The sequence below is a fragment of the Eschrichtius robustus genome, chromosome 5, assembly GCF_028021215.1.
Source record: "Eschrichtius robustus isolate mEscRob2 chromosome 5, mEscRob2.pri, whole genome shotgun sequence".
NCBI lineage: Eukaryota > Metazoa > Chordata > Mammalia > Artiodactyla > Eschrichtiidae > Eschrichtius > Eschrichtius robustus.
Genome location: NC_090828.1, coordinates 63506626 through 63532351, shown reverse-complemented (window position 1 = coordinate 63532351; position 25726 = coordinate 63506626). Strand labels below are relative to the sequence as shown.

At 39.3% G+C, this 25726-nt stretch overlaps 1 protein-coding gene across 1 annotated transcript in view; it reads right to left on the bottom strand.

Moving 5' to 3' along the window:
* LRP2 (LDL receptor related protein 2) overlaps positions 1–25726 on the bottom strand; it is a 199659-nt gene that overhangs the window by 55106 nt on the left and 118827 nt on the right. Inside the window, exons 34-48 of the mRNA XM_068544952.1 lie at positions 23285–23394; positions 20993–21170; positions 18395–18608; positions 16999–17235; positions 14840–15028; positions 12219–13139; positions 11921–12086; positions 11405–11563; positions 9824–10110; positions 8911–9114; positions 8080–8322; positions 5649–5774; positions 4751–4870; positions 2005–2136; positions 471–672 (exon numbers count right to left, since the gene is read on the bottom strand). Coding sequence (XP_068401053.1) covers positions 471–672; positions 2005–2136; positions 4751–4870; positions 5649–5774; positions 8080–8322; positions 8911–9114; positions 9824–10110; positions 11405–11563; positions 11921–12086; positions 12219–13139; positions 14840–15028; positions 16999–17235; positions 18395–18608; positions 20993–21170; positions 23285–23394 — 3488 coding nt within the window. The remainder of the gene's footprint in view (positions 1–470; positions 673–2004; positions 2137–4750; positions 4871–5648; positions 5775–8079; positions 8323–8910; positions 9115–9823; positions 10111–11404; positions 11564–11920; positions 12087–12218; positions 13140–14839; positions 15029–16998; positions 17236–18394; positions 18609–20992; positions 21171–23284; positions 23395–25726) is intronic.

The window sequence follows — 25726 nt, the reverse complement described above, 5'->3', positions numbered from 1 at the left end:
AAATTCATAGAGTCAGAAAGTACATCGGTAGATGCCAGGGGCTGGGGGTCAAGGGGAGTAGGGAGGGGGAATGGGGAGTTAGTGTTTAAAGAGGACAGAGTTTTGGTTTAGGAAGGTGAAAAATTCCGGAGATGGATGATGGTAAGAGTTGCACAGCAATGTGAATGTACTTAGTGCCACTGAACTGTACACTTAAATATGGTTAAAATAGTATGTTTTATATTATGTGACTTTTACCACCATAAAAAACATTTATAATTAAGGACCACATTGGTATAAAGCCAGATATATTAATATTATTTGGTATTAAAATACTTTCTTTGACCTAAAATTTCTCTTTTTTTTTCCTTTTGATTTTAAAAGAAATCCAAACATTTTCATAGACCACTAAAAGTACCATGGGCTCCAGGCCCCAGTCCTGCCTCATGGAAGTTTAGGTTTGTTGGTAGACTGTTTAATCCCCAATTCACCTGAACCAGTCGGGGATACACAGTCCATTACTACAGGTGAACTCCGTTTCAGAGCAGGATCTCCTGGTGCAGTTCTGGTGCTCATCATAGGCATCAGAGCAATCCGCATCGCCATCACAAACCCAAGACTGAGGGATGCACCTCCTGGATGGAGACACGCTACTTACACAGAGAAACTCAGAACTTGAGCAGCTGTGACTCTCTGAAACCAAAGCACATGAGAATCAGAAATCACATGAGAGCTCATTCTAGAAGTCAAATTCATTCTGAACCATTATTTATCTTGCTTTACATTACATAATAGTCTGAGGGATGAAAGGAAATGAAGGGAAAATAGGTAGACAAACTACCCTCCCAAATTTTCATTTTAATTGCTTTGGATCTTTGATTTTTTTTCAGAAGTAAAAAGTAAAGATAATAAAACACCTCATTTAGTTTCCCATAAAATTAACGTAAGGTCACATTTTTCCCTTAGGCCTATCAAAACTACTCACATTTTATTAACTGGATACCAAAAATCCCTTACATTTGGTAACATTTTTTAGTTTACAAAGTATAATCACACAAACACAATGTGAGATAGGCATTTTTATGCCAGTTCTACAGATGAGAAAACTGAAGCTCGCAACGGTTGACTAGATAGCTCAAAGTCATCGAATTTTCCAAAAAGCTAGGGCTTCTTTCCTAGGTATATAGGAGCTGTGTATAGCAATAAGAGTTGTCAGAAACCAAGACACTGTTAGGAAAGAGCTAAGACGCTAACGTGTAATCGTGAAAGCCTGCAGAATAACATACAGGTATTTTATCCAATCTCACTGAGGGTAAAGAGGAGACAAGAGGAAGGGAGTCTTGGTGAGGAGATATGGGAGAAAAGTATATGCTACAGTCCATGTTTGTGCAGCTGCCAACCACCCATTTCATAGAATATATGTAGAACCATGGACCACCACCAAAGTCGTGGACATATGCGGTAACAATCCAATGCAAACATCATGGAGTCATTGTTTTTATTATTCTACCATGGAAAGACACTCTTCCAAGACACCTTAGCTAAGAGTTCTATGCTCTGTTGGTAATGGGAGATGGTGTTCCATAGTTTGTTCCATGATTCACTGAAAAGGAAAGACCCCCCCCCCCCGATCCCCTAACAGCTCTAGGTATTTTCTGTTGCATTTAGGTAAGGGAAATAATGTCCTAAAAACTGGAGGCACAGTTAAGTGCAACACTATTAAACCTGCTATTAAGAGTGGCCAACTGAGTTCTCTTTATCTGCTCTAGAAATGCAGGACATTATTTCCCTTACCTAAATGCAACAGAAAAAAAGTAAACATTAAAATTATTTTTCATCATTTTAAAGCATTTAAGTGGATGATATCAAACATTCTTGAGCGGAAAAATAAAGGTAACATTCTATCTGTGTGCATTCAATAAAGAGGAACCTCTCTGACAACAATATACTCCAAAGACAGAAAAATAAATCTACTGAGTTTCCCTGGAATGTGACAATGCAGAGGAATCGATTGTTTGCACTTACCACAGTGGTGTCTTTCATCCTCATCACTCATGTCCCCACAGTCATTATCACCATCACAGACCCACTCTACTTGGATGCACCTGTTATTGTCACACTTGAACTCATCACTGAAGCATGTTGGCTCAGAAAACTCTGAAAAAATATAAAAAGCACTCTTGGTGAGAAGAGTGGTTTGCAGTCCAGGAATCTTGAGAGAAGCCTACCACAGCATGGGCTTTCTAGAACACCAATTAGAGTTCTTTAATCATATCCCACATGTCAACGAATCAAGTTGTCATATGCCAATAAACCCAGAGACCCCTCAAAATTAGCCTAGGGCAAAAGAAAATTTAATTTTAACCACTAAAAATACAGCACAATGAAACAGTAAGGAGAAACATGACCTTTCATAAGCTGGTAAGAAAAGAGTACATATCAATACAGCCTTTGAAACAAACATATCCCCTTTGACACAGGAACGCTACTCCTAGAGATCTAGCCTATAAGAATCTTCCCACATATGCAGGATGTTCATGCTAGCACTATGTCTTATAGTGAAAAAATGGAAACAACCTAAATATCCATCAGTTGGGAAAGGGATAAAAACACATGGAACACCCATACATTACAGCAATATTCAGCAGTGCAAAGGAATGAGATAGAGCTGCATTTTCTAAGTGACAAGATATTGTTAGGCTAAAAAAAAAAAGTGGGGGGGAAATTGCAGAAAAAATACATGTAGTAAGATCCCATTTGTGTTTTAAAAACTACATGTCAGGATATATAGATAAAGGTAAGAAGAATTCACACTTAATAGTGATTATGTCTGGGGAGGGAGGAGACTGTAGGAGGGTGAAGGAATGGGGATTTTACTCTTTTATACACATCTTATTATTTCTTTAAAATAATATCTGTGTATTGGATGTTCACCAAACTTATTGTGGTAATCATTTCATGATGTATGTAAATCATGCTCTATACCTTAAACTTACACAGTGCTGTATGTCAATTATATCTCAATAAAACTAGAAAAAAAAACCTCTGCATATTATGAGAATGCATTCATATTAGATTGTGTGTTTACATCTATTTAAATGTCAGACAGTTGGTACTAATTGCTATTACTATGACTTTGGTTCCCATGGAGAAGTCTGGAAACTATATTTATTCTTCATATATCTGAACCAATAGTTCATATAGTTAAACCAATCTCTAAGACTATTCTACCCACCTAACAGTTATTAATTATTTCCTTTACAGATCCTCAAAACTCTATGTGCCCTTTGTTTTCTCAAAACTCTTAGTGTTGGGGAAAAAGAAATTGGCAGAGAGAGAGCTTCTAATACCACTTTCTATTAGCCACAGAATTTGAACCTGAGGGAAAATAGGAATAGAAAATAGTCTGAATTCAGCTGCAAAACTAGGCTAATGGTGTTAAGAAAATACCCCTCCAGGGACTTCCCTGGTGGCGCAGTGGTTGGGAATCCGCCTGCCAATGCAGGAGACACAGGTTTGAGCCCTGATCCGGGAAGATCCCACATCGCCGTGGAGCAACTAAGCCCATGCGCCACAACTACTGAGCCTGTGCGCCACAACTACTGAGCCTGTGTGCCACAACTACTGAAGCCCGCGTGCCCTAGAGCCCGTGCTCTGCAACAAGAGAAGCCACCACAGTGAGAAGCCCGTGCACCGCAACTAGAGAAAGCCCGCGTGCAGCAACGAAGACCCAACGCAGCCAAAAATAAATAAATAAATAAATAAATTTCTAAAAAGAAAATACCACTCCAAAAAAAAGCTTTATATGTGATGGTACTTACTGCAGTGATATTTATAATAAAGAAAAAAATAAAGCAATCTAAATGCTTAAAATAGAGGCAGTTAACTCAATGATCACATAACCACTCAATGGACTATCACACAGCCATTAAACAGGAGTATGAAGACTTTGTAACAGGGGTCAGCAAACTCTCTCTTAACCAGACAGTATACATTTTAGGCTTACAGGCTATATGTTCTCTGTTGCGCCTACTTGACACTGTCATTGTAGCAAAACAGCAGCCATAGCCAGGATGTGGCTGCATCCTAATGAAACTTTATTTATAAAGACAAGCAGCTAGCCCATGGCCATAGTTTGCTGACCCCTATACCGCAATATTGATGGATAAAAAAGCAATGTATTAGATTTTACCTTTATATTTTTTAAATTATGTAAAAAAAATTGTGCATGGATATAGATTAGGACTTGCAGAGGTAAATAGCAGCCTTCAAACACAAGCAACACACAACTGCCTCTAAGAATATAACTAGAAGGTCCTTGGAACATCTCAGGAAGCTCAGATGGCCATGGGACCCTACCTCCTCAGCTGGCACACAGAACAGGAAGAAATGTGTGCCCCTCATATGCCCCCTCCACCTGTATATGATGATTTCCATCACTCTTGGATCCTCCCACAGTCTTATGGGTCAGAACTCAGCCAAATTCAGAAATTCCAATTCAGACAGAGTCCATTACAATTAATTGAGTTCTACAAGCCAGGCAGGTACCAGGTGCATCACCAACATAATCTCTTTTCATCTGCATCGATCAGCAACCTCCACATCCTGATCAACAACCCACCCAGTGCCCTGCATGAACAGGTTTTTAATGAATGTCTGCTGAGTGGTTTCAGCAAAAAGTGCAAACATTCCACAGCCAGAACCATAGTCTATATTTGAAGAGGGTCTCCAGCTGCATTACAATGCTTTTCATGCTTGCTTACTCTCTTACCACAAGTGTCAGGTTCATCAGAGCCGTCAGAACAATCTCTTTCGTGATCACAAAACCAAAAGCTAGGAATACAGGATCCAGACGTGCAGTGGAACTCATCGCTCTTACATGACTTAGAGACTGCAGGAGGGAAAGAAGATAAAACCCATGAGCAACACACAAGCTTGTTCCTAATAACCTGCCTGTATCTCTGATCTGGATACGAGTTGCCAAGAAAGGAAGGCTGAGGCCTGGGAAATGAGTTTTTGTATAAGTTTTCCATTGGGAGGGAGGAGTATGGGAGAGCAATACCACTCCAGTTTCCCAGAATTTTTTTCTAAATTCCAGAAATTCAAAAATGAATTGCATTTGTTAGAAATACCAAGAGACTATTTTTTTGACACATGAAATCACAAATTGTAGATAAAAGAAAACTTGGTTCTATGTTTTCTGCCATAACATAAAATAAAATAAATGCTATTTAAAAGCAAAAACAACAATACAACCAAATCTGAGTTCACCCTACACACAATCTTTTAGCCATCTTAGACCATGATTCTAGAGAGTTAGCAAAGTTCTGCTCTTATTCATCCTTGTGTTGAGAGCAAATACAAGGGCTCAATGTGCAAATTCTGCCTGGAGTTCCTGAAGACAAAAGGCCTTTAATTGTAGAAAGTTAGGCATTAGAGCTGGTCTCTGGAAGAAATATTTGGAGTCAGGCATCCAGCCAGGGAACAGAGAGGAGGGGCTTCTTATGCCCCTACAATTACATCCTAAAGTAACTGCCTACTGAAACTAATAACAAGGTCAATTTGAGATGACAAATTGAAATTAGCCGAAACACCCAAGCGATGTATCTTTGCGTTAGCTCAAGACATGCATCCCTGGAACTACAGAAAGAGAAGCAGGTTTATCTTACCGCAGAAAATGGGGTTTTCATCACTCATATCTCCACAGTCGTTGTCTCCATCACACAAGAAAAGATGAGGAATACAAACAGTTGAATTCATACATTTTACGTATCCAGGCTGGCACGTGCGATCAGCTTGAAAAAGACAACCAGATAAACATTTGGAACGTACCCACCACATATACATCATACACGTCCACGCTAACAGATCTACTGCAGAATCAAACCACCAGAAGAGAAGGATGTTCAAAGCTATCACAGAGGCATGATCCACGACACTTATGGGATGCCATACATTCTACAGTAAAGAGAGATATTTCCAGCTGATACCGGAGGCCATGGAGGAGGGGGGAGGCTGCTTTATAGTTTTAATTGTCTGTTTTCATTATTTAATAGCATCAGCATGACTCCCCACTCTTGGTTAAATAAACGATGGCATATCCACACAATGGAGTAATATGTAGCTGTAAAATAGAATGAAGAAGATCTCTGTATATTGATAAGGAATGATGGTATGATCTCCAGGATATATCAACAGTAAGAAAGCAGAACACTAGGCTACCTTTTGTGTAAGAAAAATGATGACAGTGTGTGTGTCTAGCAAGAAAGAAATGCTTACACTAAAAACAACAACAACAATGAAAAGATAAAACTAATGAAAATTGTAACCCCTATGAACAGATTGAGAATAGTATGGAGGGAGCAGGGTGGAGAGGACAAGGATGAAGGACTTCTGTGAATGTACCTTGTCATATAATTTTGACTATGAAACCATGCACATTATTTTGTATAAATAAACATAATGAAATAAAAATAGATAAAGAAAAGCAATTCCTAAAATTTGGAAACAGTAACAAATGACTGCATATTCCTAGTGGGAAATAATCTAAGAACAAGAAGGACCTAAAATCTTTAATTATATTTGTGTGGTTATTTTGAAATTATTATAGGCATGTTGAAATTATTATAGAATAAAGCAAGTAAGTGACTATGTTAATGTCACTTATTATAAACCAAGATTTTAAGTAAAAGAGACATGATTATAAAATCCAAAAGGTAAAAAACCTGTTATCCCAAATTAAAATGGAAAATACCAATATCATTTTTTTTTCCCTTAAGAATTGTATTTCCTAGCTCTGTCCAATAAAAAGGCCTAGAAGCAATAAAAGCCAAATAGGAATGGGTAACGCAACACTGTGGTAATTTTTAAATACCACAAAAGGAATGAGGCCAATTCCAGGTCTGAGACAGGAAATGTACAAGTCTGAGCTATGGAAGACTGAATGGGGTCAAGTCAAAATAACAGAGAACCCAACTTTACCAGGGTTCCTGCTGGCTGAAGATAGAACAATTAAACACCAAAACCGGTAACTTATGTCACTGCATTAAAGCTCAAAAACGTAAAAATCCATGAGTTTAACACAATAGTAAAAACAAAACAAAGCAAAAACTTAGTGCTCATTGGCCACCAACTCATTACTCTCAAAAATGACAAAGGGAAAGAATCAGACATTTACCCTGCAGAATTTTATTTCAGGGTAACAAAATAGTTAATAAGGGAAATTTCTTCTTTATGGAACGTCAGCTAATAAATGTGCAAGGAACAATAAAATTTTAAAACGCCTATTTTGTAACCCTTAAAGTAATAATGAATTTATGGAACAACCATCCATGGATGCTAAAACCACTGGGTGAAAGGTTGATGTGAACTTCCTAAGGGAAGATTCAGGTTGACTTCTAAATTCACTAATTAATTTCATCCTCACTTAAAGTGGAACAATCAAGCATTATGTGCTTCATTATGTGATACGACAAGAAATAGCTCCACCTATGAAGTGTTCTTGCCCAAAGAATTGAGTCTAATGTAATCAAATCTCTAGGCCTCAATTCCAGCCTAAATCAACGTGTAGACCTTGCCTGAATCCTAATTTGAACAGAGCAACTGTTGACATTCTGGGGACAAGTGATAAAATTTGAATATGGGCTGAGTACTAGAGGATATTAAATAAGTATTGTTGATTTTGTTGGGCATAATACTGGCATAGTAGTTGTTTTTCGAAAGGTCTTTATCAGTGATATGTATGTCTGGGAGTTGCATTAAAATACTCAAAAAAATGTTTGGGGAGATAGATGAAACCGATTGGCCACTTGTTGATAAAAAGTATAAATGTATAAACCAAGATGTATAAACCAAGGAGAAAATACTGAACGTTAAATAGTCAATGGTTGTACAGATCCATAAATTTAGGTGAATAATTCAAATACTAGGTAGAATTGTTTTAAAAAATCACTTAGTAGACTGTATTAAAATGAAATGTATGTTTTAGATGAATACTATGGGGTTTTTTCTCAGAAAATGCATTGTCTTTATATAAAAATTTCATCTCCCAAGCTCTAAGACTTCAAGACTCCAAAGCACAAGTACTGAAGATGAACTTACAGCAATTTTTCTCATCTGAAGCATTGTGATCATGGCAGTGGTCCATCCCATCGCAGACTAAGTGAAGCGGGATACACTTTCCATTATTGCAAGTAAATTCCGTGGTTTCGTTACAAGCCCTGAACAGGCACCCTGCCTCATCACTGTTGTCACCACAGTCATTGTAGTGATCACAACGATAACGATATTGGACACATCGCCCGTTGGCACAGGTGAAGCTTGTCAAAGGGCAGGTGTGATACGCTAAGAGGAGGGGAAAAAAAACATTGAAGAAGCTTCTGGATTAAAGCATCATCCCATTTTCTAAAAAGATACAAGCAAATAAAATAAGACACTTTGGGTTTACCTTCCAAGGCAAAAGCTGCAAAACGCACTGCATGCAAAGTGAGATAACACTTTAAATTAGTTAGATTAAGCAAATATTTTGTATGCTTCTTTTAGCAAATGAAGTATTTTAAGCAAATGGCAAAGTCACTCCATTTCTCTACCATCTCAATGTATAAGTTTATCTCAATCACATTAAACTTAATCACGTTAAGTTTGCAAACACAATGCTTTAATGTGATTGAGGCTCAGAGAGGTTAAGTAACTTTCCCAGGGCTCTACAGACTGTAAATGGCATCCAGCACCTTTGCTCTTAACCACTATAGAGGTGCTTCCTAATAAAGCATCATACACTACCTCACAGCACATATATCAGCTTATGTGTGATTTAAGCAAAGTGCAGTCTAGATTCTCAGAGTAAATGTTTTTCATTTCTAAAAGGACCAAACACTTGGTACATTGTGAGTTCTTAACAAAAGTTCCAAAAGTCCCAAAAGTCCAACTCACCACAGAGAGTTTCCAGCTCGTCACTGCTGTCACCACAGTCATCGATGTCGTTACATTTCCACTGCTCTGGGATGCAGTGCCCACTGAGGCAGGTGAACTTGGAACTATGGCACCTTGTACCATTATCCCGGATGCAGTACTTATTGCTGTTGGCCAGGTACCAGTGGCCCTCGTGTGGACACTGACACTCAGGGCCATTTGGACCTGAAGGAAGGTAGGCCCAGGAAAAGCTAAAGATTTGTGTAGCAAACATTCATATTTTCTCCTCCAGAAGAGCATTGGCAACAGCTTCTATATTAAACACGTTATAAGACAAGCCATGGAAACTCTACTCTGAGTCATTTTTCCATCAATAAGAACCACCACCAATCTCTAATAAATGTGTCTACTTCACCTTAATCTTTAAACCACTATGTCTTGACCTCACTGAAACGTTAGCAATGATTCTACCTTCTCAGCAAAATCTGCAAAGCAACAGTCTCAAAAGGCACGTCTTCCTATGAATTTGTTGTTCTCTATAAAACACACTTCTGAAGCACACATCACACTCTAAAATATCCACTATAAACAGTACCTCCTAAGTGAAAGAATTAAATCCTTTTATAAGGAATGTTAGCTCATTGATGAAATTTCTATTCAAGACATGAGATGCAGCAGCCAAACCTGCATGTTTCTTTCTACCTCCATCAAGCTTGAATTAAAAATGTCTTTGTAAGAAGGCTCCATATGGAATACAAAAGAAACCTTTCAAAGTCTTCTTCTCAACATACAAACCCTGAAATCTATTTTATAAGTTACTCTGAAAACAAAGAGAATTTTTTCTATTAGAGCTGAATATTCCCTCAGCCTTCCTTACTAGTGGTCATCATTATTATTACTCTCCATGAGTCTATCTTCATGGCCAGTGCCTTACCTGGTGCACAAATATGGCTGCAGCCCCCATTAAACTGATCGCAAGGATTGTGACACTGCTGCTGGTCCTTCACGACAGCACGAATACCCTTAGGCAGGAAGGGAAGAGTCGTGGTCATTGCAGTCTGACTTGACCCATCATATTTGTTTGCTCGGTAAATTTTTTTAGTGAACCAGTCACTCCAGTAAACATACTGGCCATAGACAGCCAAACCAAAAGGATTATTGGCTCTGCTGACAATGACCTCCCGCTCCAGGCCCTCTAGAGTGATGCGCTCAATCTTCTGCCTAAAACGAAGATGGGAAAAAAAAAAAAAAACTGCTGGACTCCGGAAAGAATAAGTTCCTCAACTGGTACCCAATGCCTGAGCCCAACCATGGCTTTACACAAGCCCCCAACTTTCTTTTCAAGTGGAGCATATGGCAGCAAGAAATGTTTCTTCTGGTAATGGGAGAACTTCATCTGCTTATCAAACAATGGCCTATATAAATCATTGATTTCCACATATTAATATAACCCACAAGTAATCCTACAAAAGGAACCAGACTGACATTTGAAAACGGGAGGGTATTAAGAAATAATACATGTAATGCATGGAACTCGGTGTTTAGCACAAAGTAGTCACTCAATAAAATGTGAATTACATGGGACTTCCCTGGTGGTCCAGTAGCTAAGGCTCCGCACTCCTAATGCAGGGGGCCCGGGTTCAATCCCTGGTCAGGGAACTAGATCCCACATGCTGCAACTAAAAGGTTCTGCATGCTGCAACTAAAGATTCCCACATGCTGCAACTAAGACCCGATGCAGCCAAATAAATAAATATTTTTTTAAAAAATGTGAATTACTTTTCCCTTCCCACTCCCTTAATGACTTTTTCCATTTGTCATTTACTTTGAGGTATTTACCTAGAATGATCCAAATTTAGACACAAAACATCACTGCTTTGTTTCAAGTGAGAAAATAAAGATGAAGTTGTTAGGTGCTCAGTGTCACAAGACCAAAATCATAAGAAAATAAGCAAGAAAAGTTAAGATTCCCACCATGTAGACACCAGCCATAATAAACAAAATCATCTCATCTCTTCAATCGTTAGGATGATTGGAACGTGAGTAATTTCAGGAGTACTTGGAGAGTTACATATAAAATTAGAGCTGACAGAAGGTTTATAAGCAAAACACTATGAAATTGAGAAGAAGCTAGCACAGAAGAAAGAACTTTTTTGAGAAGATGACGAAAAGACAAAGACTGAAGGAAAATGTTTTTACAAGATACTGAATGCTAAAGCCCAGAGAAAACTTACTATCAGTGGGCATTTAAAAGTCATTCATATTTTATGGTAGTCACATGGGGCCTGTAAATTATAAATTGAATGACTACATTTGTAAATATAGTTGAAATTAACTTGTCTAGTAATGCATCTTTAGATGCCTTCAGTTCACAATTATTCAATCTCGTGATATAGATCAAGTTTCACAGGTGTATTCACCAATATTTCATCACATTATGTATATCCCTCTCTTTTTGAAGAGGGAGGAAGAAATCTTCTCATCAACACCCACAGGAATAACCAAAGACACATACAGATTAGCATCTGCCCAGTAGAGAAAGGCTTCTTCATAGTCCAGAGTGAGCCCATTGGGCCAGACCAGGTCACTGTTCACGATGGATTCCCGGAAGTTTCCTCCCAGTGTGGCTCTCTCAATTTGGGCATTAGTACTCCAGTCGGTCCAATACATGTACCTAGTGGTCCAAAAGGAGTCATCATTCATCACAAGGAACCTCACTCTTTTTACTTAAGAAAGATGGCAGCATTCTTTAACTGTAAATTGACACCAATATGGCAAAATGAAACCCTACTCCATTCCCATCCATACAACTTGCCCAGTGGGGATTTACTGAGTCAGAGCATTAATTCCCTAGTAAGCTGCCACTTTTCCTAGCATCAATGGGAGTTCCTTCCCAGGTAGAGTCACTCATGCTCTTTCACCCTTGAATCTGTAGGCACAGTGCTACAAGCCCACAAAACACTGGCTTCTCTATGAGCACAAAATAACTTCAGACCCCACTCCCTCCAGAAATAAGCAGACCATGGCATACCCTTGGCAAGGATCTAACACAATTGCTCTTGGCTTTGTAACTCGGGCTATCACAGTGTGCTTAGACCCATCCGTGGCAATGGCCTTAATTGTCTGGTTGGTGTAGTCACTGTAATAAATTCTTCTATTGATCCAGTCAAAGGCAATGCCCTCAGGATTCCCTATGCCTGGACATACACCAATAAAAACACAAAAAGAAGTTAGAGTCTCAATATGCATTTTAGAACCCCTGGGTTATCCACGTGTGTTGATCCCATTGTGTCTCCTTCCAAGATAAGCTACACTTAGAGTGCACTTACCCGAAACAACAACGGTGGGAGAACTCCTCCTTGAATTCAGGTTGACATAGGAAATCTGGCCTTTTCCAGATTGTAAAATTTGTGTGAAGTAGATTCTGTTATCTATGCTGTCATAGTCTAGGGCCACGGCAATTCTTTCCACACTTATTGCTGTGAAAGGGTGACTATAGTCCTCAGGGTCAAAGTGTAAGCTCCTCAAGGAATCATCCAAGGCAAAGATGAGGAAATTTTCTGATGAAATGGCACAGCTCTTGCCATCACCTTGCAGGGTCCCAAAGGCACAGCCACATTTTGGGGTGTGCAATTTAGGCAGAGCAAAGCAGAAATGGGTGCATCCTCCATTATCTTCCAAGCAAGGGTTGTTGTCGACCGCTGCTGGTGACCGGGGCTGAACATTCTGGTCAAAGATGGTCACATCTCTTAGCCAGTCGATATTGTCCCTTATCACTGTTGGTGGATCTGCTTTATATGGTTCCTTGCTAGCTTGGAAGATTTTTTTTAAATTCCTGTCTACCCATATGATAGAATTTCCAAATATAGTGATGGCATAAGGAGCTGGGTAACGACTGCCAAAACGAATCACTTCAGATTCCCCTCCATCAATGCTGACCCTTGCAATTAAATCTAAAGCATCATCAACCCAATAAACGTAGCCATTGCTAAGGTCCAATGCCAAGCCCCGTGGTGTGGCAACGATGTTTGATACAAGCACAGTTCGATTGGTACAGTCAAGAAAAGAACGTTCAATCTTTGGGTTTTGTCCATAGTCAGACCAGAAGAGGTATCTGCTCTTGGGGTCTACAACGATATCCCTGGGCATATCCACTGTGGTTTTAAGGAGAACACGGCGATGGGTGGTATTGATCCTTAGAACTTCTATCAGTGTTTCAGACCTAAAAGCATTGGTGAAATAAAGATTTCCTGCAGAAAAATGAAAGAGCATGCTGATGAATGGAAAAACAAGAAGGAAGAAGAAGATACCGTTTGTAAGATTGAGGTTTGGGTCAGTATATGTTGTCTTTTCCAGGATGATAGATAAATATCTCAGTTTAGACTTAGAAAAATAAATATTTACTCTTAGGAACTAAATAGATTGTTTCTTCACATTTAAAGAGAATGTAACTCTCTTCAGCTTCTAAAGCAGATCAGAATTCATAGCAAACATCATAACCCACTTTCTACTGAAAGATGTATTTTCCAGAATGTCCTTCCTCTTCTACCTGAATCTTCAAAGACTCATTATCATAACATACCTTCTACTCCAACATGATGAAAGGAGCAAAGAGTGAGAGCCAGCAATATCTCAGGTTGTTACCTATGTCATCAAATGCTCTTTCTGTTTGGCATTAACGGTGAGATCTTTTCTTGTCTTTCTAACTAGTGTAGAGGTTTTCATCCCACGGACCTTCTAAAGTCACCAAAACAAAAGGGCATTTGCCTTTGGGCATTAAAGAACAATGTAAATGCTAGAATAAAAAGCATGGCAGGAAGATAGTTTAAGGAATAGAGAGGGAGCCCACATTGATTCCATGTAGTCAGAAGTCTGTTGTACTGCTACTAAGGGTTGGCAAGCTTTTTCTGTAAGGGGCCAAATAGTAAATATTTTAGGCTTTGCAGAGTATACAGTATACTCTACTCTGCCACAGTAACATGAAAGTGATCATAGACAATACATAAATGAATGGGCATAGCTGTGTTCCAGCAAAACTTTACTTAAAAAACAGGTGATGGGCTGCACTTGGCCGACAGGCTATAGGCTGTTGACCCTTGTTTTATCTAAATCCTCAGAAATAACGTAGTAAATTTGTAATCAAGAATGGAATTTAAGAACCAAATTAAAGCCTTAAAGCCTAACCATATTACCATGTTTACTATTGGCAATTAACTATTATAGTATCTAGATTTTCATAATATATTTTAATATTTCTAAGTGATATCTACTTGCCAGGCTTGATAACACACAATGATACCTATTTTGATATAATGGGATTATACTCTAGAAGTATAATATATTTGTTTGTCAGTGTATCATTAAAAATGAGTGGTAATCCAAAATTAAGTACATGAATCAGTATAGCTAAGTTAATATAATATTGGGTCAGGCATTTCAATTTAACTACAATAAAGTGCCTAATAATCAAAACGGTTTTCATACATTAACATGACGAAGCAATTAAGAATTCGGCAAGTAAAATTGCTAACCTTTAAAGTAAATGTCATATTTCATGGTTTACATTATATTTTGACATAGCTTTCTCTTTGAAAATTTAGACATTTCTAATTTAGAAATTAGATGCTCATCTAAGTGTGAAATAAACCTACATAATTAAATATTTCTGTCCATTTTGCCTACAGTTTGATCCTGTTAATAATAGAAGCAAATGAGATAATCTCTAATGAATCTGTCAACTGAAACACCTTAATCATTAACAGACACAAGTCTGTTACGTTTATTCTAAAAACACAATTCAATCTATTTTAAGTAATCTCAATAAACATTCAGAAAAACAGATCTGTCACACTTATGTTAAACTTTATAGCGTAAATAAGATGATAAATAAGAAATAAGAAATGCGAACACGAAAAGCCTTTTCAATAAAATCACTATATAGCTTACCCACCTGCTACCCAATCCACTGCAATACCCCGTACTCCATTTTCTCCTATCCCATCTGTAATGATGTTTGTAAAACTAGACCCATCTGGTCTGATTCTACGGATTGCATTATTAGATGGCACAGAGTTGCTAAAATCACACCAATAAATAAAGCCAGAAGATACGTCCACATCCACGTGCAGTGCATTTCGTCCTAGAACATTTAAGAAAAGATCATTAAACAATACTCTAGCTTGAACTAGAACTTTTAAAAATGTCTGCCCTTCCTCTCAAACTCTCATTCCCAACACCACCCTGCTCCAACCATGCCCCCATTATGAAATAAAACTATTTATTTCCCAGTTGCAATGAGCACACTTACCCCCAGATCTTAGTTTCTAAGAACCACTTCCCACAGTAAAGAGCACTGGCTCCTGGGAGAAATGGCTAATTATAGGTTTGGGAAGGGAAGGTACAAGGTGAGCCTGGAACATATTTATTAGACCAAGAAACAAGGAAGCACTCAAACACTAATGGGATCATGTCGAAAAAATACAGGCAGCCACTTCGAGAGGCTCTCCCCGGCCAAAATGGATTGCCTGAAGCATCAAAAGAATAATTATGCTAAATGATTCTACACTGAATTAAAAAAATAAAAACTTGAGTGCATGTGACAATAAAAAGGAGAGCTCTCCTTTATAGAAGAATGAATGTAGGGACTTCCCTGGTGGTGCAGTGGATAAGAATCCGCCTGCCAATGCTGGAGACACGGGTTCGACCCCTGGTCCAGGAAGATCCCACAAGCCGCAGAGCAACTAAGCCTGTGCGCCACGACTACTGAGCCTGCACCCTAGAGCCCGCGAGCCACAACTACTGAGCTCGCATGCCACAACTACTGAGCCTGCGCGCCTAGAGCCCGTGCTCTGCAACAAGAGAAGCCACCGCGATGAGAAGCCCACACACCGCAACGAAGAGTAGCCCCTGCTCGCCGCAACTAGAGAAAGCCTGCGCACAGCAACAAAGACCCAACGCAAACAAAAACTAATTAATTACTTTTAAAAAAGAATGAATGTAGAAGGAATGATAGAACAAGAAAAATCACCATTTTGCAATGCCCAATTAAATAATCATTTCAGACAAGGATCATCAATGGCTCAAACCAATGAATAAAAGGTGCTTGGGGAAAAACATATTCGTGGGTACCAAAGTGTGACCCCAAAGATTTCATACAAATTACAAAGGGGGAAAAAAAAGCAGAGACTTCACAGTGACCACCTTAACCAAATGATCAAGCTTAAGCATTACTAAGAGGGGGACAAGCTGACATTATGTCCTTTTTAATGAGATTCTGTATCAGGGACACAGCTTCAACTATGAAGGATTCTTCTCAAGTGTGTTCAACCCCAATCTAATCAAGCAATTAGACCTAACCTTCATTTCATGGGAAATCAGGGTATAAATTGAATGACAAGTTAAATGACACTATGAGGAAGTAATCAGACATCCTCAATGTGAGATGCTAAAAAGACAATAGGTTTGTATCTTCAAAAAAATCACTGTCATAACAAAATACTGGGGTAACTACTACAGATCAAAAGACACAAAACAGACATTCCAAATACGATGCATGAATCTTGATTAGATCTTGGCTGGAACAAATCCACAGCTATAAAAATATTATGAGGCCAAAAGGAAAAAATATGAATTAGATGACAATGCCTTTCAAGCTGCATGCTAAGCAGACAGGGGTGAAGTGTCATGATATCTGCAATATATTTTCGAAAGTTTCATTCAAAATGTATGTATATGTATGTATACACACATAAACACACAGAGAGATTGAAGGCTCAAATGTGGTGAAATGTTAAGAATGGTTGAATCTAGCGGGTATAAGGATGTTCTCTATACCTTTTTTTCAACTTTTCTGCATTTGATATTTTTCAAAATGAAAAGTTGGTTGAAAAACTTAGTGACTTTATTTACAAGATGGTAACTTAGATCCATGGCTTTTTAGATATAAGAAAACAGAGATGAGTCATGAGGACATGTGAATATGGTTATCAAGCAGGATAAACAAGCTTCCTTATGTGCCAAATCCAGACGTGGAGAAATGCTTTATGGTACCAAGGACTTCAACATGGCACCAGATGGAGTCAAATGTTACTTATACTGGAGCTGGCATACCTTGGCCTGCCACTGGCACCATGGCTTCTGAATGATCTGACAATTCCAAGCTAAAGCCCCTGATTGCCCACAGCGTGGAAACAACAATGAAAGAGTGATATGGGGAGCAGGTCCGATTATCAGGACTGAGTTTAAATCCGGTGGCACAGGCACATGAGAACAGTCTTCCTGGTAGAGGCAGGCAAATCTGCTGACAGGCATTCACGTTGTTGCTACAGCCATTTGAGGATTCGGAGCCTAAATGAAATCAAAATTAGTTTGTAACTTTTCACCCCACCTACTTGCCACTCCATGTCAAATTTTTCAACTGAGTCACCAAATAAGTCATTATAAAAGTAAGTAACAAAATATGGAATCTGAGTTAACCTAAAAACAATATTGGAGAGCCGACTGCTTATAGAACTAACACGTACAGAGGTTTAAAACAGGACCACAACTATATAATAGTTATATAGTTTATATATTATATAATAATAGAGAATGGAGCACCAATTGCTTTTCTTCCACAAATCATTCAAGAATTAGAGGAATTAGGGAGGTCAGTCAACAAATTCTAATTTTTTTTTTTTTTTTTGCCCTCTTGACCTATGTACTGGCATTTTAAATTATATCAGTTTTAATTACATGATCAAAACTGTGATGAGCATTTGATTTAAAGTATATTAAATAAGAATATTTAAGGGTTTTTTGAACATGCAATAAAATAATACCAAGTAACAAACCTAGGTTATAGGACAGCAAACAAATCTTTGGCTAGGGACTAAAAGCTATAAAATATTTCAAAATTATAAAAAATCATCTCCAGATCATAATGTTAATATAAAGGGGCAAATCAGAAGTTAGATTATCTCTGGGAAAAAAATCTATTGAAAAAGGCAACATCTAAGAGTATTCCTTTTAAGATTAAAAAAATTCTATCACGTTAATCACTTTCCCAGCAGATATCCAACGAATATTTACTGAGCACCTCCAATGCTCCAGCAACTATTCTAGTTACTGGGGAGAGAGTAAGAAACAAGACAGACAAAATACCTGTCCTTATGGAGGTTACCTTCTAGTGAAGAACCCAGATGATAAACACATACGTAATATGTCAGGGAGTATGACAAAATAAAAGCAAAGTAAGGAGTTTAAAGCGCCGGGGAAAGAATGGGAGTAAGTTTACTCTGCAGTCAATCTGGCCTTTCAGATGCCAGCTTAGTCTTTGACACTTAGCCATGCTTAAGACATGGTTATAATTTTTTAAATATCTTGGGGTAATTTCAGTTTGCATGCATGTGTATGCACACAGGTTTGTGCGTATGTGGGTTTGTGTGTGGGCATGTCAGTGTGCAGACACCCATGAATAAATATATATACACCCATGAATATGTATGTTTCAGTGACAAATACTCACCACGTCTTTGATAAATTCGAAGGCCCCTGAGATTTGGGACATTATCTCTCAAGACTATTTTGTTGGCCCCAGTAGCCTTGTCAACTCTTTCAATGACCTCATATTCTTCATCTGTATAATAAAGGAAGGGGCCATAGACAGCAAGTCCCCAGGGGTAGGAAAGATGGTTTACCAGGATCATTCGATTTGTACCATCCACGTTTCCTCTTTCAATCTGAAAGATCAGAATTTTCATTACTGACTGTTTCATGGTGCAATGAGGAAAATGTTTAAAACCAATATTCTCTTAATAATGTTTCACATGTATATAGCACTCTATCCTTTCCAGGGATTTCTGACTATATTTCTGACTATATTTGATAGTTACATCTACGTCAAGCAGTAGGTCAGACAAATGTCATTGTGCCCATTTCACTGACAATGAAGCTGAAGTCCAAATAAGCCAATCAACTTTCTCAGATGGCATGATGAAGAATAGGGGACTAATCCCTGCATGTGATATTCTGGTCAAGGATAATACACATTTAATGTCTAACTGGCCCTGCGTTTAACATCTTCACCAACTATTTCTGCAATGGAGATAGGAAACGTGCTCGACACACTCACAGAAGACAGCAAGATAGCGCTGTTATATCAGCACAGCAACAAGCCTGAGTCAAAATGACTCTGGTGAACTAGAAAAGAACTCAAGAATGAAGTTTCTAACAGGAAGTGACAAGCATTCTGCTCTGGAAGAAAAACAAAATGTAGACATAGCTGGTTTGATTTCATTCCAGAAACTTGTCTCAAGTGCCTCCTCTGTGCCAGGATCTGAGCTGAGTGCTGGTAAGAGAGAAACGGGGTGTGGCTCCTGCCTTCCTGGACAAGGGAACCCAGCAGTTACAGGAGCAGGTTATGCCCTAGAAACAGACAGAGGTTCCAGAAGGGTAGAGCACAGGGGAGATAAGCTCTGAGGGGAGCTGCTGAGGGAGTGACCAGGACCAGATGAGCTGACCACACTTGGCTGAAGTATCTGGAGCTATTTATCTGGGCCAGGGTTCCAGGGTTCCTTGTGGTTTTATGAAGACCACATGCCTCCATCCCTAAAACAGGTTCATTAGTGAGGGTCGTGCTCTCGTCAGGGCTAGAGAGAAGTGGCCCAGAATGGTGGAAGTGGCAGAAAAAGGCTGGACCTGAGAGAAGAGGCATGGGGACAAACTGCCAGGATTTTGTGATGACTAAATAAGGATGTGGTTATTAGAGTGAAGGAGGAATATGTGGGTTCTAGCCTAGGAGAAAGGATGGAGAGTCATACCACCAACCAGCTCACAGATTCCAGAGAGCGGAGCAGATGTGGAAACAGGAAGGGGAGGGGGCTGGGGAGTCTGGTCTGGGACACGCTGATTTGTAAGCAGAAATCACACCATGTGGCACGAGCTTCTGCAAAGTGCTTTCACACACATCACCTTCTTTTTCACCATTATAAGCACAAATCAGGAGTGAAATGAGTACTCAGCGAGCTGTCATGAACTGAAAACCAAACCTACCGGACAATCTTATGGAGAGCATCCATGTCAAAGACAGATCTGAAATCACTCCTGTTCTTTAAAGCAAGGAAGAGACTAGCACACACTCAACATCCAAAACAATATTTTAGTTGAGCAATAATTATTACTGAGCACCTTCTATGTGCCCAGTCCCAGCTCAGCTGCATAAGCACAGTAGTGAAGATCAAATGTTATTTCTGTGAATGAACGGAACTGTATAGTTCCTGCTTCTTATTGCAGAATGTAATGAACTCCACCTTGGAGTTTAAAATAACCAGGAAAGGGAGTTTTCACACATGCATCTACCATGTTAGGACATTAGAGCATCATATGTAGCTGTGAGGGGACATTGAGCTCAGAAGCTTGCTATTTATTTATTTTTTTTCTTAGTCTCTGCAATCAGAGAGCCTTTGAGAACTTGCAAAGAAAAGCACTGAAATCACTGAAACATGAAAGAAAGGGCTCCTAAAGGACAAATACGAAATGAGAAATGGAATTATTTTATCTTGAAGAGAAAGAAAGAATGAGGAAAAAAATAAACATTCTGTAAGGAACCATGCACACACTATAAAGAGCTGGACTTCAGGGAAAGAAGTTATTGAGAGAAAGGGCAATAAAACACTGGTACAGGGCTTCCCTGGTGGCGCAGTGGTTGAGAATCTGCCTGCCAATGCAGGGGACACGGGTTTGCGCCCTGGTCTGGGAACATCCCACATGCCGCGGAGCAGCTACGCCCGTGAGCCACAACTACTGAGCCTGCGCGTCTGGAGCCTGTGCTCCGCAACAAGAGAGGCCGCGATAGTGAGAGGCCCGCGCACCGCGATGAAGAGTGGGCCCCGCTCGCCGCAACTAGGGAAAGCCCTCGCACAGAAACGAAGACCCAACACGGCCAAATATAAATATAAATTAATTAATTAATTAAAGAAACGTTAAAAAAAAAAAAAAAAAAAAACACTGGTACAAATGGCCAAGTGAGATTTCTTGAGAACCACTGCCAGACAACTCAGAACAATCCATGTCAGCTTTGCAAGCTCGGCAACAAAGAACAACAGACTAGAAAGTGTGCTCATACCACTCCCGTGCTGCTGACTGCCCAGTAGAGTTTCTGCTCCTCAATATCGAGGGTGATAAACGCCACATTATCAAGGCTCCCAGTAAAGAGAGTTTTTCGAGATGTGCCATCCATGTTAGCGCTGGCAATCTTGGGGGGAATGCCACTGTTGGTTCCTCGGTCTGACCAGTACAGTTTCCTACAACCATGAAAAACAAAGGCATTTAGTGAAACAGATGCTTTCACTACATATTTAAATGAAAAACATGTCTTTCTTGTCCTCAAGATGCACACCATTCAATGCAGGAAGTCTGAAACGTTAATATCTCGTTACATCCAATGTGGAGGAGTCCTTAATCGGTGTTCTCTAATGTCTGTATACTTCTTAGTTATTATTGGGGGAGAGGCCATTTAAAATGGTATCTGATACAGGATACCATTTTCCATTGGTGGGCAATCCTTTAGCTTGGTCACACAGGAAGTTCATGGACTAAGAAGAGCCTGTATCAACAGTCGATCCTTTTCAAAGACTCAGTATGCCCAGCACACTAGGAAGGACAAAGCTAATGTAAATGTGGTCAAGTACCTCCCTGATCACCTCTCAGCCCTCTTATTTAATTCTCTTCCAAATCATCTACCACAAGACCAGCTACTTTATTTTCTGATTTTCGTGATGGAAAATGCAATCTGTACACATGAACCCTAATCAGCACACAGAATTACCAGATCCGTGATCCATGAAACTTCATTAAAATATATAAAGGTTGCTTTCCATTTACAGTGAGGACATAACTTCTAGACTTGAATCCAAGTTTTCATTCCTTTCTATCTCACCTCCTGCTATAGCCTCAACAGACAACCCTCTCACACTCTTTCCCTATAAGTCCTCAAAACACTTAATTCCGATCATCTTTATATGCATACCTCTTTCACCACCAATCCAAGATACCCATCCCATGAATCTCCTCTTCAATTCTAAACTTCTCTGCCTCTAAGTTCTCAAACTCTGAAATTCCCTGCTTCAACCAAACTCTTCCATCTCTTCCTTGCTCCTATATTATTTCTTCCATTGAACCTGTTCTTTGCGCTTAAAACTTGTCTGAGCTCTCAATCCTTCAGGCCCTCTATGCCTGGACCTCATACCATTTTAACCATTTTAACAATATTCTGATTTATTCTCATGATCTCCCATTGTGCCTACCTTGCTAACTGCTAACCCTGAGCTCCTGTCATTATTTTCTTTCTCCTTTCCCATTCCAGGCTGCCAAAAGTTTTCTGGACAAAGTCACAAAACTCTTGTGAATTCTGAGTTCACTAAAAATTTAAGCTACCTAAACTTAGCTAAGAACTCTCATCCCTGACTGAACATTTTCTTCCTTCCCCTGACCCTTTCCACTCCAATTCTGATCAATCTTTCTAAAATACAGATTAGGTTCTATCATTCCCTTCCTCCAAATTCCCTGCTGGCTCCTTATTTCTCAGAAAAAAATACAGTGCAACTCCTTAGCATGACATTAAAGTCCTTCCCTAGACTTCCCTGGTGGTCCAGTGGCTAAGACTCTGCACTCCCAGTGCAGGGGGCCTGGGTTCGATCCCTGGTCAGGGAACTAGATCCCACATGCCGCAACTAAGAGTTCGCATGCCACAACTAAAAGATCCCTCATACCACAATCAAAGATCCCACACGAGGCAAGAAGATCCCATGTGCTGCAACTAAGACCCGGTGCAGCCAAATAAATAAATAAATATTAAAAAAATAAATGAAGTCCCTCCCTGATTTGTCCCCAGATGACTTTAGCTGCTGTATCTCCCATCTAGTCAATTGCCTCCTACTCGAAGTCTCTGGTTCCAGCTCTCTACACAATCATGCTAAATACCACCACGCCTCTGGGCCTTCACTGCTGTTTGGCCTCAAGTACCACTTCTCAGCAACCCATCCTGCACCTACTGGAAGCCTTCTCATCCTTCAAGGTCTATTTCAAGTGTTTATCCACCCCCTTAAACCTTTCCACGTTCATTCAAAGTCAAAATGTATTACTGTTCACTCTTATAATTCTATTTTAAAATATCTGAAATTCTTGTTTGTTTGGAATTAATTTTAAGTTCAGTGTTATTAATTTGAAAAACAGAACACAATACACATTAAATATAACTTAGAGTTATTTCTTTCTTACTGAGATCTATATTTTTCAAATGTTGGCACATGAAATCACAAAAGGCCCTACATTTGAAATCTTCCATTTTATTAGACCATAATATTAACAAGCGTGGTGCTGTATAGAAGACATACACTACTTATGAATGAACTCTCACCCATTAACAGGATCAATAGTTATGCCAACAGGAAAACCAACTCCAAGATTTGTCCCATCATTGGTAATCAGTGTTTTTCCGTATCTGACATCTCCTCGGAGTGTCAAAACCTATATAAGGGGAAAATAAAGAAAGCTATGATGAAGGAGAACTTAAACACACAACGAATTCAAAGCATGATTGTGGTGAATGGGAGGGTTTGCATGATATTCGGATAATCCCTAATTGCATTTCAAGGCTATGAGAAAATCGGCTCAATAGAAAATGGGAGTAAGAAAACAAAATCACCTCTCAAATTTCTATTTTCAATTCACCTAAAGTTCCAGGAGAGGATATTTATACGGATAAAAGAAAGATTCAAATGAGTGAACATACAGAATCATTGCCTGAGCGAAGCTACAGAAAAAGATGAGAAAACTCTGGAAGACCAATGGGAACCCCATAGGTCTCCTGTACCCCAGTGACTGGGCCATAGCACCCAGTGGCCCATCACTGCAAACACAGTTGATCAAACAGTCCAAATTTACACAGAGTTAAAGTGAATTCTGTGCCAGGTTAACAGCCTGAGTGCAAATCCTGACCCGGTCAGATCTGACCATATGACCTGAGGCAAGTAAGTTCACCTCTCTGAACTTTATCAGTAAATGTGGATGACAAATTCCCTTCTGCATAGAGGTGCCAGGAACATGAGACAATGCATGTAAAGTGATTCACACAGCACCCAGCACAACTGTATTCAATTTTTTTTATTGATCCATTTATTGGGACCTCACTATGTAGCAGGCCTTATACTAAGCATTATCGGATTTAATCCTCACAGTAATTTTGTGAGATAGATGCCATTATTATGCTCATATAACGTGATGAAAAAGAGGTCTAGAGAGGATTTGTGGTTTTCCCAATGTTATGTTTTTAAGTAATCTTGCTAGAATTGTTACAACCACAGTGTTATAACACTGTGAAACACCACAGAGGGATATGGATTACTGGACTAGATGCAGTTTCTTATAGAAACAAGGCTATTTTGGTATGCACTTGAGACAGTCAGAGATGAGAAAAACTCGTAAGAAATAAGAAAATACCTCTTGATTTGCATGAAGGCTTTTCTATAAAATTACATTTCAACACAAACTGATTATTTGCGTTTGTTTCCATCTCTGCCTCTCTATCTGTATACATCTCTCTCTCTCACACACATACACACACACACCACACACACCACACACACACACACACACACACCCTTCTCTCCCTCACTCTTCTCTCTATATTTTCCTCTCTCCTGTGTGGTATGTTTCTCTCCTATTTGGACTAAAATAGTTTTTCTCTTTTCAATTTTCCTCTTCCTGCTGCAATTTCTCTCCTTTCCCTAAGGATGGCTTTGGTTCAAAGGGAAGTCCGTCTCCTTGTGTTTTGGCAGAGATGGAGCTCTCTCACACACGGCCATTCGGTAGGGTTCACTCTTCAGCTACAGAATTGCTTTTAGTGAGTGAGCCCACAGCTACCCCTAGCGGAAGAGTTGGAATTAAATGTGAGTTTCTCCTACTCTGGAACGGATATTATACAGGTAAACAGTACTTGGACACTATTTCTGGTTTTTTTAATCAATCTAACATTCATCTGGAAGAGTCACAATTGATACCACCAAAGGAAAAAACCGATAAAAACACTAGAGGGGCAATTTACCTTTATGGATAGTCTAAATATGTTGATGATTTGAGGGAAACAGGGCTCTGTATTCGCAGGATACCTTAGCGTCAAGTACTTTTACTTACTGAACTATTAACCCCACTTTATAGATAAGGAAGCACAGACTCAGAGAAGTTATATAATTTGTCCAGGGTCAAACAGCCTGTGAGTAAACACCGTGCTTAGTCACAAAATGCATTTTCACATCTCAGGGTCTTTATTCAAGTGGTTTTTTTCCCCCTACTTCTTCATTAGGCAGAAATAAAGGATGGTCATCCTTCAAGACTTAGCTCTCAAGTAACCTCTTGGGGGAAGCCCACCGTTCTCTCCCCACACACTTACTTCTGTCCTTAATCACTCTCTTTATATTCAATGCACATATCACACTTACACTGGAGCAAAGATATTTGTTTATGTGTCTAGCTCTCAGATGTGTGAGCTACTTAAAAGCAGGAAAAACAAATGTTTGATTCATCCTTGAATATCCAGGATTAACCATGGCATCAATCCATGGAAAGCATTTCCTAGTGCTTATTGAATGAATGCATAAATGAACAAGCAAGCCAGACTCGAAGCCAGGACTCCAAAGCAAGTTCTCTCTCCTCTGGACCTCACCGCATTTGGAGCACAATTGCCAACTTTAGGTTTCCGTGGTTAAAGTGGCCTCACCAATACACACACATGCACACGCACATACTCAGTTCTTCAACTGGTGCTTTACTGTTGTATCTAACCCTGATGGAGGAGACATGT